The sequence below is a fragment of the Notolabrus celidotus genome, chromosome 23 (genome assembly GCF_009762535.1).
Source record: "Notolabrus celidotus isolate fNotCel1 chromosome 23, fNotCel1.pri, whole genome shotgun sequence".
Taxonomy (NCBI): Eukaryota; Metazoa; Chordata; class Actinopteri; order Labriformes; family Labridae; genus Notolabrus; species Notolabrus celidotus.
The window spans coordinates 3,713,532-3,730,804 of NC_048294.1; the positions used below are offsets into that span (position 1 = coordinate 3,713,532).

The 17,273-nt window shown below is 43.1% G+C and overlaps 1 protein-coding gene and 1 non-coding gene across 2 annotated transcripts; both read right to left on the reverse strand.

Moving 5' to 3' along the window:
- Positions 1–251: 251 nt before the first annotated feature.
- gc2 (guanylyl cyclase 2) lies at positions 252–15,227 on the reverse strand. The gene is made up of 25 exons (XM_034676666.1): positions 15,079–15,227; positions 13,358–13,667; positions 12,314–12,442; positions 12,024–12,203; positions 11,756–11,873; positions 11,345–11,646; positions 11,126–11,257; positions 10,676–10,779; positions 9,939–10,057; positions 9,754–9,838; positions 7,196–7,292; positions 6,928–7,047; positions 5,230–5,310; positions 4,960–5,136; positions 4,721–4,877; positions 4,489–4,641; positions 3,437–3,585; positions 2,438–2,601; positions 2,165–2,357; positions 1,916–2,090; positions 1,733–1,831; positions 1,463–1,557; positions 1,295–1,380; positions 992–1,092; positions 252–485 (listed from the first exon to the last, which is right to left on the reverse strand). The coding sequence occupies exons 2-24, from the start codon at positions 13,631–13,633 to the stop codon at positions 993–995; spliced, it is 3,291 nt and encodes a 1,096-aa protein (XP_034532557.1). The 5' UTR covers positions 13,634–13,667; positions 15,079–15,227; the 3' UTR covers positions 252–485; position 992.
- trnaa-cgc lies at positions 10,243–10,314 on the reverse strand. Its single transcript has one exon. It is a non-coding gene; the product is annotated as a tRNA-Ala (tRNA).
- Positions 15,228–17,273: the final 2,046 nt, after the last annotated feature.

The window sequence follows — 17,273 nt, forward strand, 5'->3', positions numbered from 1 at the left end:
GATTCATCTGTTTGAGATCATGATGTTGTTGACGAATGTGAGAGAATGTCTTCAGATAGGAAATGAGAGGGAAAATATACTTAACTGAATAAATTTAAGTATCTAATTCATGTAAATAAGGACATTAAGATACACTCAACTCTTGCTTCAACATGAAATCGCATTCACAACGTTGGGTTCACAGTATTCATGATTATTGGGGTGTAAGTAATCCAGTTTTTGTAGAGGCTGTAGAGAAGAGGTCATAAAACTTTAATTTTAATGCTTTTATTTTGCTTTTTTGCTGCCTTACATAGTTTTGAAAGAAATGTATTTATTTTGGAAGGACGCAAAAAGTACTTCCGCTTGATCATCCAAATAAAAAACAGCCAAAAAAATAGTCAGTAGTGAAGAGTAGCATCCCATGGAGAGGCCTCCGATTTTCTGTGGTCGGCTACATGTCTCTCTTTTTTTCAGGTGTGGAGGTATGACCACCAATGCGTTGCCTAAATGAGGACAAGAGACACAGAGACACAGAGACACAGAGAGAGATTGTTCACTAGTCAAGCGATAGCAGATGACAATATTGCATTGATTAAGGTGTAAATTAGAGGCTGCCCAGGTATCTTCTTCCTGCAAGAAACCCTCATGGACGTAAGACACATAATAATGTCCAACAAGAGCAGTCAAAGGCATCAGCGCCCTCTACTGTTCAAATAGGATATTGATATTCCATTGTACGTCTTACAGATTTGCATAGCCCCTTTTGTGCATTGATATTTAACTGCTTGCAAGCTACCATCACATCCCTAATGTACATGGAGGTTATTAAAAAAGAACACATACTGGTCCTGCAGTGGTCGTGAGTTCAACTCCCGGCCTCAACCATTTGCTGCATGTCTTCCCCCACTCTCTACTCCCCACATTCCTTTAATTTAAGGCCAAACTTCCCCAAAACACAACTATAAAGAAATAAAAAGAAGAACACACAAATCTTTACAATTTCACAAACCTCAGTTTCTCCTCTTTGTATTTTTCTCCTGCTGAAGTTTTTCTGCTTTCGATTTCTTGTACTGAGCGATCTCGGCCATCTGAAGCCCGTGGGCCATTTGTCTGTTGGAGCAGAGTAAAGGACATGAACACACACCCTGGAGGTCTGACTCTGCTCAAACACTTGTTTACTATTTGATCTGTTTGAGATGTCCAAGTATCCATCATGCCAGACACCTTAGGGTCAGGATTGTACATGTGCAGTTAAAAGACTCGAATCAAAAGGTAAGAAAAGGAACAAAAGGAGGAGAAATGTATCTCCTACCCAGTCTTGACAGCTGGAGGAACTGGCAGAGGTTTGGTGAATCCCTCCTTTCCTACAAGCCAGTATGTCTCTTCTACTTTCTTCCCCTGAGACCGACAGAGAAGAGAAGCAAAGTGACTTAACTTCACCCTAACAACGAAGACTTAACCTTCTGATTAAAGGTCTTACCTGGACTTCTGTCTTTCCTCTCAACTCGACCTTATAGCCAAGATTCAAGTGTTGCAATACCTTCACTGTATCCTCGTGGACGTGGATTCGGTAGGCTGGGGAAACCAAAGGAACAAAAGGCTTCAATAAAGAAATGTGCACATTTTTGGAACTTGCACCTTGCCGTGAACTATTCATGCTACCAATCCTCCAATAAGATGCAGTTTACAGATGCGATTGTGCCTTGTAGCGTTTCTTAATCCATTATTGAGTCTTGGATCTGTCACTTACGCAACCCGCTGGACTCCATCCGAGAGGCGGTGGTCACTGTGTCTCCAAACAGACAGTAACGCGGCATGGTGAGTCCGACCACGCCGGCTACACACGAACCTGCAGCGGTCAAACACACGAATGGAGTTAACGCTTCTTCAGCAGGATGCATGTACTGTATTTTTGTCCTCCCTCCATATGTACCTGTGTGTAGTCCGATTCGTATCCTGACAGGAACATCCGGCATGTGTCTCATCTTGAAGGTCCCCACAGCACTCAGGATGTCCAGAGCCATGTTTGCTATCTCTGCAGCGTGGCGGTTCCCGTTCAGGACGGGAACGCCTGACGCCACCATGTACGCATCTCCGATCGTCTCCACCTGAAATGATCAAACGTGTGTTTTAATGTGATTGAATGTTGGATAACAGTGTTTAAAGTAGTCAGAGGAAGAACCTTGTAGACATCATGGTTCCCTATGATGGCATCAAACACCGTGTAGAGGTCATTGAGAAGGTCGACCACCTCGATGGGTTCGCTGTTGGCCGAGATGGTGGTGAAACCGACGATGTCGCTGAAGTAAAGCGACACGCAGTCAAAATGCTCGGGTTCGACTGTTCCTCCGACCTTCAGCGCCTCGGCCACCGACCTGAGGAGAGAGGAAACGCAGGTTTTAATTTGGAGTGCCTCTGTAATCTGTTTCCTGGAAGTGCGTCGACGTTAACTCACGGAGGCAGCATCTGTGTCAGCAGCTTCTCCGTCTTCTGCTTCTCGATCTCCAGCTCCTCGGTTCGCTCCCTGATCAGCTCCTCCAGGTTCGACGAGTACTGCTCCAACATCCGCAGCATGGAGTCGATGATGTTGGTCTTCTTCCCCTTGTTGATGTTCTTAAACTGAGATGGATAAAACACAAAGTGTGGGAGTTTAAGTCAGAGACCTTTTCTGAAATGATGCCAATTCACCACCGCAACAACAGAGCATTCAAATCAAAGGCTGTGACCTCTGCTTGTTGTTCATACATGTCCAACTTTAGGTGAAGAAAACCGTGTTCAGTAAAATATTAAACCATCACCATCCATGGCCTCAGACTTGGAGGTACTGACTCTCATCCCAGCCGCTTTGCACTCAGCTGCAAACCGCCCCAATGCCTGCTGAAGGTCCCAGCTTGAAGAAGCCAACAGAACCACATCGTCTGCAAAACACACAGATTAAATTCTGAGGCCAAACTGGAGACCCTCCTCCCCCTGGCTGTGCCTTGAGATCCTGTCCACAAGAATTACAAACAGGACCGATAACAAGGGGCAACATGCACTGAGAACGTGTCAGACTTTGGGCCAAGTATGCGGAGACAGCCCTCACTTTGGTCGTACAGGGATCGGATAGCTCATAGTAACAGCCCCCGAACCCCATACTGCTGTAGAACCCCCCACGGAACACGATCGTAGGCCTTCTCCAAGTCCACAAAACACATGTAGACTAGATCAGCAAACTCCCATTCCCCCCTCCAGGAGCCTTGCAAGGGTAAAGAGCTGGTCCACTGCCCCACAGCCAGGACGAAAACCACCTCAAGGTCTTAAAATGAAGTAACTAGCACAAAGAATTCAGCACTCCTTTGATAAGATTCGCCACTTAAGCAAACTAAAACACCAGATTGACTCCAGAAATGAACAAAGTGTGCGGCTTTTAAAGGTAATAATCTGTTCTAATTGGAGATAAATGTAGTAACACCTGGTCAAATATTTCCTCAAAGCATGGCCTCTTGTCCGGCTGTTCGCTCCAGCACTGCTTCATCAGCTGGATGCACTCCAGTGGAGCGTAATCTGGACTGACCACCGGGCGACACAGCGGAGGAGGTTTACGCAGCTTCTCTATTATCTCTGAAACACAAAGAAGATTTAAGTGTGGTTGGATGGCGTCCATGTTTTTAGCAATGCTAGCAGTTTGGACTCTCAAGGTGAATATATTACAGCAGAATGTATGCAGACACTCATGTTGCCCAAAGGATGACAACTAAGGAGTTTGGAGAAGCTACAATATAGATGGAGTACAAAGCCATGCTAGCAGCTATGTGACACCTGAAGCTACATGCTTACCAACATGCTACCAATGACAGTGACAACGTAGCATAATACAATCCCAAGCTCAACAACACGACTTAGCATGTTGGCATGTTAATGTAACCTGAATAGCATAAAACAAACTACAATGGAAGCTAATTTGCTAGCATTTGTTTTTGCAGGAATTTGGTCAAAACCAAAATACTGGACATTGATTTTGTGCAAGATTTAAAGGCACAGTGCACTTTAAAGTTAATGCTATTTCTCCTAACGGATATTTGAATTTTGAATATGTCACTCTGTAAATAACAAATAAATAGACCTCAAGTTAGCAATGATGAAAATAGCTTTTGGAACTTCAAATGTAAGCGCAAGTATCATGACAATCCATGTAATATTTAATGTTTTATTTCCGTCTGAGATATGGAAATGTTAAAAAATAATTCAGTGAATGGGCAGGAGAGGAAAAGTTGTATTGTGAGTTTGGATTAAACCTTTGAATATTGACTAGTTTCCTCATTTAACCACAAAAATGTCTTTACTAAAGCATGATAACATGTCAAAAAGTTATAAGAATGGAAAACATTGTGAATCTATACGTCTATAAGAATCCTACATAGCTTTAAAGTATTTTTTTTCCAGTGTTGCAGCAGTTTCTTGCTGATTATATAGAAACAAAAGGGCACCACTCCTACATGTCAGGTTGTGATCTGGTAATTGTACCTTTGGCAGACAGGTCCAGCATACAGAACGCCGGCCCTCTGACCACCACTTCCTGCATGACGATAGCAAAGCTGTACACATCACCATGCACAGTCCCATGATGCCCCGGCTGTCCGTAGGTCCTCAGGATCTCCGGAGCCGTCCACAGCAGCTCTGAAACAATAAGAGTGTCATTAGTTTGCTGTTGTATCGGCATCACATGTAAGGCTTGTACTCTGATCTGTCCGCTCACCGTCTACAGGCGGTTCAACGTAAGGGAACCTCTCAGCCTCCAGAACCTCGTTGTAGCCGAAGTCTGTGATCTTCAGGACAAAACGCCCATCAACAACGCAGTTACGGGACTTCAGACGAGAGTGGGACACCCCGCGGTGGTGGAGGTACCTCATACCCTGAGACAGAAACCAAACGATTCTTCAACACATGCCACTGCAGACTCTACTCGTCATATCTGCTCCCTCACTTCCACCTCACCTTTATCAAATCCAGTAGCAGAGACGACTTGAACATCCAGTCCAGTTTCACGTCGTCATTTAGCAGCAGGTCCTCCAAACTCCCTCTGGAGCAGAACTCCGTCACGATGGCGAACACGCCGCAGTCATGAAAGAACCCCTGGAAAGGGTTGACATTCTCATGGCGCAAGTCCTTCATCTGTAGCCAGAGAACAAAACCTCATGATGCTGGTTCTAACATTACCTGTGCTTTGTTATCAACCTTCTTATCTCATATCAAAAAGTCACGTGCCAGTTCGAACACAAGGCTGGTTTTGGGGTTGATGCTGCTGAATCTCCCGTGTGGAAGTCTCTTCAACCACGCCCAGTCACCCTGGAAGAGAGGACGATCACACATGGAGTTCACAGGGAACTAAGGCTGACTAAATGTGGTCCAACAACTTTGGTGCCTCTTGTATGTAGTCTTAGAAGGATTACAAAAACTACTGGCTGATTTCAGTGAAACTTAGTGGAAAGGTGAAGCACCGACAATTTGGCTTGGACCAGGATCTATCACAGGAACAGAAACATTTCATTAAGTAATGTTACATATAAATATTAATGCTAAATATAAATGTAAATATAAATGTTAAATATAAATATAAATGGTAAAAATATAAATCTAAATGTTAAATATAAATCTAAATGCTAAATATAAATCTCAATGTTAAATGTTAAAAATAAATGTTAAATGTTGCTCATAGCCTGTCAGTACTGACTCCAGTGGGTTATAGCCAGACTGCCGCTGCAAAAATGCTGGATTAACATTTATATTTACATTTAGCATTTAGATTTAACATTTAGATTTATATTTAACATTTAGATTTATATTTAGATTTAACATTTAGATTTATATTTAGCATTTATATTTAATATTTAGATTTACATTTAACATTTTAATTTATATTTAACATTTTGATTTATATTTAGCATTTACATTTAGATTTAACATTTATATTTAACATTTATATTTATATTTAACATTTAAATTTAGATTTATATGTAACATTTATATTTATATTTAGCATTTAGATTTAATGTTTAGATTTACATTTAACATTTAGATTTAGATTTAACATTTAGATTTAGATTTAACATTTATATTTCATATTTAGATTTACATTTAACATTTATATTTATATTTCATATTTAGATTTATATTTAGCATTTACATTTATATTTAACATTTAACATTTATATTTAACATTTGTATTTATATTTAGCATTTATATTTATATTTATATTTAGCATTTAGATTTAATCTTTAGATTTACATTTAACATTTAGATTTATATTTAACATTTAGATTTATATTTAGCATTTACATTTAGATTTAACATTTAACATTTATATTTAACATTTGTATTTATATTTAGCATTTAGATGTAGATTTCATATTTAGTTTTACATTTAACATTTAGATTTATATTTAGCATTTACATTTAGATTTAACATTTAGATTTAACATTTGTATTTATATTTAGCATTTATATTTTGCATTTAGATGTAGATTTAATATTTATATTTACATTTAACATTTAGATTTATATTTAACATTTAGATTTATATTTAACATTTAGATTTAACATTTATATTTAGATTTGATATTTAGATTTACATTTAACATTTATATTTATATTTAGCATTTACATTTAGATTTAACATTTAACATTTAGATTTATATTTAGCATTTGGATTTAACAATTATTTTAACTCAATATATTTTTTACAACAAAATTAAATGTTAAGAAGATCACAAATATTCCTCCAACTGTGATAATAAAAGTGACTTTAAAAATTCACTCTACATTTTTATGACGTTTTGGAGCTAACTGTGGAGAAATGTTGATGTTATTTTCGATTTGCACAACTTTACAAACGGCGCCCCGTACAAAGGAGGTTAAGGACTTTCAACGTTTCCTTGTGCTCTACATCAAACTTTTGGTCTCACCTCGTAAATGACGATATTGGAGTTCTCACATGTGGCCGGGGATTGGGTGGAGGCTGGTGAGACAATGCTGCAGTCTGACATACTCCTCATGAAGCTGGCCTTGTCATCCAGACTAAACTTCTAGAGAGAGTCCAGTGAGGGACGTGAGAGAAATGTCAAGTTAAAACTATAAAAAGGTCTTTAAAGGTGACAGAAAATCTTTGATGAGCAGTTTGTGTCCATGAAAGTCAAAGAATGACACCAACATAAGTTCAAGACTGGAGCTGACCTTGATGCTTAGAGATGGATTAATGAATGTGACATCATCCAGAGTCAGCAAGATCTTGTTTGGACCCCTGACCAGGCGAATCTGATTTATGCGTCGCCTACAACAGGAGTGCATGATGTATAATTCAGAATCAGAATCAGAATCAGCTTTATTCGCCAAGTATGCTTGAACACACAAGGAATTTGACTTTGGTAAACTGTGCTCTCTTTGTACAAGGCAGAATAGGAATAAGAATAAGAACTACAATAAAAAATAAAATGAAAATATAATAACAATAACCTTAGCTATAAATACAAAGAAACAACAAATAGGCTTGACTAATATGTACAGGCTAAAATAATATGATAAAGTGCAGTGGTGAGTTGCAGAGGTAGTTTTACATTATAAAATAGTAGTTAAATAATACAAAAAATAGAAATATGGAATTCTGCTTGAGAATTGTTGCATTGTATATCTACATGTATATTTACAGAGAGTATTTATCTGACAGGTATGACACTGTTATGGTTTAGTGTTCATCAGAGTGACAGCCTGGGGGAAGAAACTGTTCTTATGACAGGTTGTTTTGGCGCACAGTGATCTGTAGCGCCTGCCGGAGGGGAGGAGTTTGAAGAATTTGTGTCCAGGGTGTGAGGGGTCAGCGGTAATGCTCCCTGCCCGTTTCCTGGCCCGGGACCGGTACAAGTCCTGGATGGGGGGCAGGTCGACACCGATGATTTTCTCTGCAGTCCTTATAGTCCGCTGCAGTCTGTGTTTGTCTAGTTTGGTTGCAGAGCCAAACCAGACAGTGATGGAGGTACACAGAACAGACTGGATGATGGAGGTGTAGAACATGATCAGCAGCTCCTGAGGCAGGTTGAACTTCCTGAGCTGACGCAGGAAGTACATCCTCTGCTGGGCCTTTTTTCTGATTGTGTCTATGTGGGAGGTCCACCTCAGGTCCCGGGAAATAGTGGATCCCAGGAACCTGAAAGAGTCCACAGTAGACACAGTGCTGTTCAGGATGGTGAGGGGGGGGAGTGGGGGGGGGCTTCTCCTGAAGTCCACTGTCATCTCTACCGTCTTGAGCGGGTTCAGCTCCAGATGGTTCTGACTACACCAGAGGGCCAGCTGTTCCACCTCCTGTCTGTAAGCAGACTCGTCTCCGTCCTGGATGAGACCGATGACGGTGGTGTCGTCTGCAAACTTCAGGAGTTTCACCGAGGGGTCCCCTGAGGTGCAGTCATTGGTGTAGAGGGAGAAGAGCAGTGGGGAGAGAACACATCCCTGTGGGGCGCCAGTGCTGATGGTCCGGGTGCTGGATTTGATGCTCCCCAGCCTCACCTGCTGTCTCCTGTCCGTCAGGAAGTTGGTGATCCACTGACAGATGGAGGCCGGCACTGTGAGCTGGGTGAGTTTCTGGTGCAGGATGTCTGGTATGATGGTATTGAACGCAGAGCTGAAGTCCACAAACAGGATCCTAGCGTAGGTCCTGGGGGAGTCCAGGTGATGCAGGATGTAGTTCAGACCCATATTGACTGCGTCCTCCACCGACCTGTTTGCCCGATAGGCAAACTGCAGGGGGTCCAGCAGGGGGCCTGTGATGTCTTTCAGGTGGCTCAACACTAGTCTCTCGAAGGACTTCATGACCACAGACGTCAGGGCGACGGGCCTGTAGTCATTGAGTCCTGTGATGGTGGGTTTCTTTGGGACTGGGATGATGGTGGAGCTTTTGAAGCATGAGGGCACTTCACACAGCTCCAGCGATGTGTTGAAGATCTTTGTGAAGATGGGGGCCAGCTGCTCAGCACAGACTCTCAGGCAGGAGGGGGACACGCCGTCTGGTCCTGGAGCCTTCTTGGTCTTTTGTCTCTGGAAGAGCTGGATTACCTCATCTTCACAGATCGTCAGCGCAGGTGGGGGGTCAGAGGGGGGTGGGGAGGGGCTTGTGGGGGGGCCAGGTAAATCAGAGTGTTCGGGTGTGGGGTGTGAAAACCTGCAGTAGAAGCTGTTCAGGTCGTCAGCTAGTCTTTTGTTACCTTCAGGGTGGGGGGAGGGTCTCCTGTAGCTTGTAACTTCACGCAGGCCTCTCCAAACTTCTGAGGGGTCGTTGGCAGAGAAGCTCTGTTTTAACTTCTCAGTGTAGCTCCTCTTAGCTACCTTGATCCCTCTCGTCAGTTTGTTTCTGGCCTGCTTGAACAGGTCCCGGTCCCCACTCCTGTAGGCCTCTTCTTTGGCCTGACGCAGCTTCCTCAGTTGAGGTGTGAACCAGGGCTTATTGTTGTTGTATGTGCAGAAGGTCCTGGTCTGCACACACATGTCCTCACAGAAGTTGATGTATGAAGTCACAGTGTCAGTGAGTTCATTGAGGTTTCCTGATGCAGCTTCAAAAACACTCCAATCAGTGCAATCAAAGCAGGCTTGTAACTCCTGCTTTGACTCCTCCGTCCACTTCTTCACAGTCCTAACTACAGGCTTAATTATAAATCAGGCGTGATAATGCAAAATATTTACATTCTTAACTAGAAATAATGTGTTTTAACATTAAGACCAGAGCAACAAGGTCCAGGACTTTGTACCTGACGCAGTAAATAAACGCCACAGCAAAAACAGACAAGGACATCGCTCCAATGAACATGCTGATGGTGGAGAACAAGTCCACCCCTGTAGGGAACAAATACAGATTTTAATGAAAAGCCTGTTTGATCTGATAAATCTGAGGTCTCATCCAACACCCATTTATGTACACTATATGTGTTCCAACCTCCTGAGCAGAGGACTCCAGGAGTAAACCAGCATGACGAGTCCCCTCTGGGTCCGTAGCCACGTGGGTAGTGGATGTCTTGACCAAGGAAACGCACCATACCAGCTTCCATGTCAATCCTGTGAGACATCATTTCCATCATGTCATTAATGGTACAAAAACACACCTTAGATTATGAAGGTGCTGCTACCAGACTAATAGCCAAACTTGAACATGCAACCTTCCAATTCCCATGCCAAGTCCTGTATTGGGCTACTGCTGCTCAAAACACTTCAGTAATCCAGACAGGGGAATTTATGAAAGATGGAGTTGCCGGGAATTGAACCCGGGGCCTCATACATGCGAAGCATGCGCTCTACCACTGAGCTACAACCCCACACCAACATCTGAAGAGAAACCACTAGACATCCTTGACTGTACTGTAGTTGGGTTTCTTAACTAGACAGTCACTCTACTTCATGTGTTCTCCACTGAGTAGGTACCCTAAATGGCAATATGTCAAATTTTGTCCAATGCAAGGAAAACAAAGTGGTGCTGCATCCGGATTCCTCCACCAGAAAAGCATGTTAGTGGTCACTACAGTTGGCTTTCACCACTGGAAGGGAACCCTTGAAAGCTCTGATACCCTGTTAGCATTGGGTCATACTGTCTCAAGTGGAAGACACCAAGTAGTCTCTACTAAAAGAGCACCCCATTGCAATGCATCTGGATTAACCCCCAAATGTCATATAGCCTACCTGTATGTTGGTTTCAGCTCCCAGGAAAGTCCGTCTGTGTCCAGTATGAGGTAGTCAAGCAGAACTTCTCCAGAGCTGTTGGTTTTGATGGGATGGCTGAAACCCTTCAACAAGAAAAACTATTCAGTTGTCCATTTTGACATTTTATCATCCCAGAGAGTCATGAGATTAAGCTCTTAAAATGTTATTACAGCCATGTGCTAATGGGCCACTCTTAAAGTAGGTCATCTAGGGCCTCGGTGGCCTAGTGGTCTAAGCGCACCCCACATACAGAGGCTATAATCCTCATCCCAGAGGTCGCTGGTTCGATTCCCAGCTATGACCATTTGCTGCATGTCTCCCCCCCTCTCTACTCCATGTTTCCTGTCTCTTTTCAGCTGTCCTATCAAACTTAACAGATAAAAGCTGACTGTTCTGAACACAACATTTTATATACAATCCTCTCAGTACCTGGAAGGCCAGGTTGTTGGTGCGTCTTGCCAGATTTCCTCCAGACATCCACTCCCCAGTCTTTCTGACATGATGCACCGCATGAGCCATGACAAATATGGAGTTGTAAATGGTGCCGAAGAGAGGAGACACCTACAGTACAAAAAAGGCAGATTTCAACAAGAGCTTCCTTCATTGAGAACATCTCAATAGCAAACAAACCCTCCCTGTTCCACGCACCTGCTGTGGCTTCAGCGTCCTCGCCACCTCCCGCCTCTCCATCGCCTCCCCGTAAGCCTCGTAGAAGGACACCTGGGGTGAGTCGACGGTGACAGTCAACACGGCATCATAGGCCCGCAGCAGTTTGCTGTTGCTCTTCAATGCAGGGTAGGATATGTTGCGGTAGGGCAGGCTGTAGAGGAGGGTGTCGTAGGGCACGAACACCAGCGAGCCGTCAATCATCTGCATGTCGTACGCCGTCTCCAAGAGCAGCTTCTGGGCTACACCACCGATAAGCGCTGAGTGCATGCAGAGGATCACGACTAGGACAAGCCATGAAAAAGTTGTATTTAAAGACATATTCAGGCAGTGACGACAACACTGCAAGGGCCTATTGGCACTGGAGAATGTCAAAAATAAACTGGACTGCACCTTTTATTTCTCTCATCTTGTGGATCTTGGACAGAGTTCTTCTTATGGCATGAGGGGTGTTTTCCATTAAACTGACCAGTCTGACTGGCAGACCATGACTCCTTAGAGAATCAGCTACCTGGACAAGAAAGAGACAAACCCCAGATGAGAAAGATGTACTGAACTAAAGAAAATGTGGATGCAAGAACAACAGGAAACAGGAACAAATGACAAAAAGGTAGCATTTTGAGAACTTATATTAGATATTAAAAAGATCAAATGTTCAAACCTTGGTGGCCGTCTCCACCCAGATGTCCTCTGAGGAAGAGATGATGCCAATGTTGGCCCACCTGAAATACTTTATAATGCTGAGCAGCACCCAAGTGGGCCTTGGCACAGAGCGGGCAAAGGTTGGGTGGCTCCGAACGTCATCAAAATCATAGCCAACGCAACCCCAAGAAAACAATGCCTGGAGGAGAACAAAGTCGGGAAACAATTATCAGTTCAGTCCATTTTTTGTTTCCACCACTTAAAGTCCAAATCTATCTGGAATGTCATTCACACAGAAACAAACCTTACTTTGTTCCAGCCTTTGCTCAACATTGAAGCAGCATCACAGTAGCCAGGATTTGCTGGTCCGATGTATCCTGAAGCCTTGGTGTGGAAACCGATGAATGTCTCAAGAGCTCTTGATGTCCCACAGGGTTCCTAAAGAGTGAATCCATAAATTAATCCATGAACCATATGTCCTCAGAAAAGTTGCATTACTTTAGCGGTTAGCTAAAAGTTCAACCACTTGTGCCAAAATTCTACACCAGGATCCACCGGTTTCTGTGCTATTTTTACTCTAAGTACATTTTATTGTAAACCATCGCCATGAAAATCAGAGGTTGCATTTTTATCCTGACTGAATACTTGATTACTAAACCACTAAAACACTTCTATTACCAAAAAGTGTAAGAGGCATGAGTTGGATCAAGAAAAACAATAAGCACAGGATCCTGGTAGTACGTGATCTTTGGAGCTTACAACCCTAGAGAAGCCACATGTAGAATTGGGGTAATGGGACCATAAGACACTGGGAAAACCACTTTGGAACACAGACCTTGATTACATAGAACCCAGAGTAGAGAATAGGGACATAGGATACTGGGACACAGGAGCCCAGGAACGTCAGACCCAAGGAACATAAAGCCCTACATAGAAAGGACCCGGAGACATAGCATCCTGGGAACATAGGGCCTTGGTAAGACAGGACCTTGTGACTTTGGGCCTTAGGAAACTTGGAACTTAAGAACTTTAACACATAGGACATAGAGCACATAGAACCTGGGAACCCTAGTTTCCTGAGGGCAGAGGACCTTATGAATATAGGACCTAGGGGCATAGTGCCATGGGATTTCAAGACCTTAGAAACATGGACTCAGGAACATATGCTCCTGGGGCATAAGACATTGGTCACATAGAACTCAGGGTACCCAGACACATAGGATCCTGGGAACACAGGACCATGGGGCATGGGACCAGTTGAGTAACTTGACTCACTCAACACTGAATGATCTTCCACATCAATGATTTTAATCGATGTTGTTTGGCTGATAAAACCAGAGATCAGTTTTGTACCTGCAGAACAACATAGTCAAACGTTGCAGCGTAGGACAGCACGGGGTCCTTGTTGATGCGGTTGACGGCCAGCTGTGCGGCCACACTGGGAAGGGCCTTGGCGAAGAGAGGATCACACCCCCACGGTCCCACCACTCCGACCTGAAACCACGCTGCCTGTGCTGGGCAGGGCAGCAGACACGAGCAGGCAATAAAAACCAGGAGGACCGGAACTCTGTTTTGGGTCTGCATCCATCTTTGAGGTAAGGTGGTGAAGACATGGCGCTGTGGTTTCATCTTAAGGCTCACCACTTCCAGAGCTCAGAAGAACCTGGAGGAAGACAGTAGCCAAGATGACACAGTGACAAGTATGGCAAGATAAATACAATGATGGTATTAAGGCAAAATTAGTTCTTTAGCAGATAGAATGGTCAAGGAGACCGGCATAATCAATTACATTGTAAATGGTCCATTGGTTTTTAGATAGCAGGTCCAGATGGAGCTAGTTGGAGGTAGTTTGCTAATAGGTAGCCATGTAATGCTCTGGTTTTCAGCCTATGATGGGGGTTGCGTCCTTCGAAAGGGTTGCAATGATTGAATTAAATGGAACCAAAATAAGAAAAATATAGTGATATCAAAACTTGGGGCTGCACGGTGGTGCAGTGGGTAGCGCTGTTGCCTCACAGCGAGAAGGTTCCTGGTTCGAATCCCCAGCCGGGCGGGTGCCTTTCTGTGTGGAGTTTGCATGCGTGGGTTCTCTCCGGGTACTCCAGCTTCCTCCCACAATCCAAAAACGTGCTCAGGTTGATTGATCTCTAAATTGCCCATAGGTGTGAGTGTGTGCGTGAATGGTTGTCTGTCTCTCTGTGATAGGCTGGCGACCTGTCCAGGGTGTACCCTGCCTTCCGCCCGAAGCCAGCTGGGATAGGCTCCAGCCCCCCCTGACCCCTAATGGGATAAGCGGTCAAGATAATGGATGGATATCAAACTATCTGTAGGCCTATCCATTTTTCTTTTTTTTAGATTTTCTCCAAATTTAGATTTTTCTATACAGGATTAATTCTCCTCCAACAAAATTAGACTGATGTTGAAATGAGACCAGCTGATGAGTTCAAGGAGAGGTGTCTGTGCTACATTTGCTTTATGAGAAGGAACAACGTGTGAAGTACGGATGTTTGGGAAACAACTGTTTTAATCTCATGTAAAATATTAGTCTAAAAAGGAAATACTGCTGCCTCTGATAGTTTTAATTAAGGCGAAGCAAGGCAAGTTTATTATAGAGTAAACAAGAAAACAAAAACCAGAACAGTAAGAATCAACAAAAACACTTCAAACATTTTACAAGCATTAAACATATGCATGTGGCCAGTTATGCTTGATCTACTCTCTCTCTCTCTCTCTCTCTCTCTCTCTCTCTCTCTCTCTCTCTCTCTCTCTCTCTCTCTCTCTCTCTCTCTCTCTCTCTCTCTCTCGTCTTATTATTTATTTCACTGCTCTGAAGTCCGAAACTTGCAGAGTCTTATTCTAAGAAGTGTCCATAATTGCATCTCCTTCGTTTGCTTTGGTTTAAAACTAATTTTCATTGGAAAAAAGCAATATCGAAAGAGTTGTTGACTCAACACGAAAGATCCAGTGTGCCAAGTTATAGTGGAACTGATAAACGGGCATGTAAAAACAAAACTTGGGGGTGAGATTTACAGATGTAACTATCTTTCTATGAGAGATAATGAAAGCAGTCTTACCATGAAGTGATGAAATCGAGAGTTCTTCTTTCCGATTGATGCTTTCATCACTTTCTGTTGTGTTTACGTCCAAAATGAACTCCTGTGATAACCTCTACACCATAAGGAACCAGTTACTTCATGTTGAGGATATGCACACTTGTTGCTCAGCTGATGAAGGTTTACAGCTTGTGCATGAGTGTGAGAGATGACCTGTCCTGTCAGATTATATCAAATCCAATCAGGACCTGTGGAGCTGTAAGCCGCATTGTGCTATCTTAAGGACAATTTTTTAATCATCTTCATTGTTATTATTTAATTTAGGTGACTTTATTCAAATGCATATTGTAAAAATGCTCATCTTACAGTCAGAAATATCACACATGCAGTGAAAGAGAAGGTCCTTTTCCTCTATACTGGACTTTTGTATCCTGCAACACACGGTGCAAAGCTTCTCTGAAAGCTAGAGGGCAGCAAGATGCAGAAATAAACTCTCTCCTCCAGTCGGTCTCCACTTCAGGAAGCTTGTGTGTGCAGTTTTCTGTATGAATCAGTCTTCTTGAATCCAAGGAGGCAAACATGAAGCAGATTCAGCCTCCCTCCGATCTGACCGAGTCCCTCTCTTTCAGCTCGAAGGGCAATAAAAGGTTACAAGGCGTTGCACAATGTGGCAGAACACACTGCACGGACTTTCAGGGGAAACGTCACCACTCTGGCCTTCTCTTGGGTTTGATAAGTTTATTATCTTGAAGCCCGGTTTTTAAAAGGCTCACCCTCTCCATTGAGGCTGGGATCAAATGCAGGAATGTCTACAACAAGAGCGAGGACGTTTAAAAAGGCCTTGAGGCTTTAAAATGTGTCGTTTGTGTGATGCCAAGAGAATAATAAAGTTGAAACTTGTAGCTCTTTTTGCACTGATGTACCATACCGTCCCCCTCTCTCTCTCTCTCTCTCTGAAGCGGACTCTAACAACATTATACTGGAACTGTGACAAATCAGTCCAGATGTTGAATCTTGACCTGCCAGATGAACCCTCTGACTCCATTAATGCTGCAGTACATGTTTAAATACACCCCCGCAATTACCCTCTTTAAAACAATAACATTGCATTTTCAAACTTCAGACACAGAGAGGGCGTTTTGAATTTCAATAACTCTGCACGACTTGGACGAAGTTTAAAGAGTGGGGTCAGTGTTGGATGAAGGGCTGATTGGGCTACTGTGTGCAGTTTTTGTGGTGTATGATTAAAGTGGTGAAAGAAGCTTTAAACCTTAAAGACCTAGACCATTTTTTGGGGGGCGCCAGGCTCTCCTGAATTTATTTTGAATATGCTGAATGAGACAAATTTGGTATCAATGGAAAGCTGAGAATGTCAATGTAATTAGTGTAAACAACATATCCCTCCTGTTCTGTTTGGTTCTTAGGGACAGCACTAATGTTCCTGGGTCAAGTTGACCCGGGGCATATTGAACCTTCCTGTAATGTTCTTTTTTTAGGGACAGCAATAATGTTTCTGGGTCAACTTGACCCTGGGGATATTTAGCCCTGCTGTTATGTTCGTTTCTTATTGACAGCAATAATGTTCCTGGTTCAAGTTGACCCGTGGCATATTTAACCCTCCTGTTATGTTTGTTTCTTAGGGACGGCAGTAAGGTTCCTGGGTCAACTTGACCCGGGGCATATTGAACCCTGCTGTTATTTTCGTTTTTTATTTGCCCCGGGTCAAGTTGACCCAGGAACAATATTGCTGTCCCTAAGAAACAAACATAACAGGAGGGTTAAGTAGGCCTCGGGTCAAGTTGACCCAGGAACATTATTGCTGTCCCTAAAATACTTTTGGATCATTAAATATGCCCCGGGTCAAGTTGACCCAGGAACAATATTGCTGTCCCTAAGAAACAAACACAACAGGAGGGTTAAATATGCCCCGGGTCAAGTTGACCCAGGAACATTATTGCTGTCCCTAAGAAACGAACATAACAGGAGGGTTAAGTAGGCCCCGGGTCAAGTTGACCCAGGAACATTATTGCTGTCCCTAAGAAACAAACATAACAGGAGGGTTAAATATGCCCCGGGTCAAGTTGACCCATGAATCAATATTGCTGTCCCTTAGAAACGAACATTACAGGAGGGTTAAATATGCCCCGGGTCAAGTTGACCCATGAATCAATATTGCTGTCCCTTAGAAACGAACATTACAGGAGGGTTAAATATGC

Coding starts and splice junctions, on each gene's coding strand:
- gc2 (XM_034676666.1), bottom strand. CDS start 13,633: ATGAAACCACAGCGCCATGTCTTCACCACCTTACCTCAAAGATGGATG. Junction 11,258..11,344: donor GGACGCTGAAGCCACAGCAG/GTGCGTGGAACA, acceptor TTTGTACTGTAG/GTGTCTCCTCTCTTCGGCAC. Junction 1,381..1,462: donor GAGGAAAGACAGAAGTCCAG/GTAAGACCTTTA, acceptor TGTCGGTCTCAG/GGGAAGAAAGTAGAAGAGAC.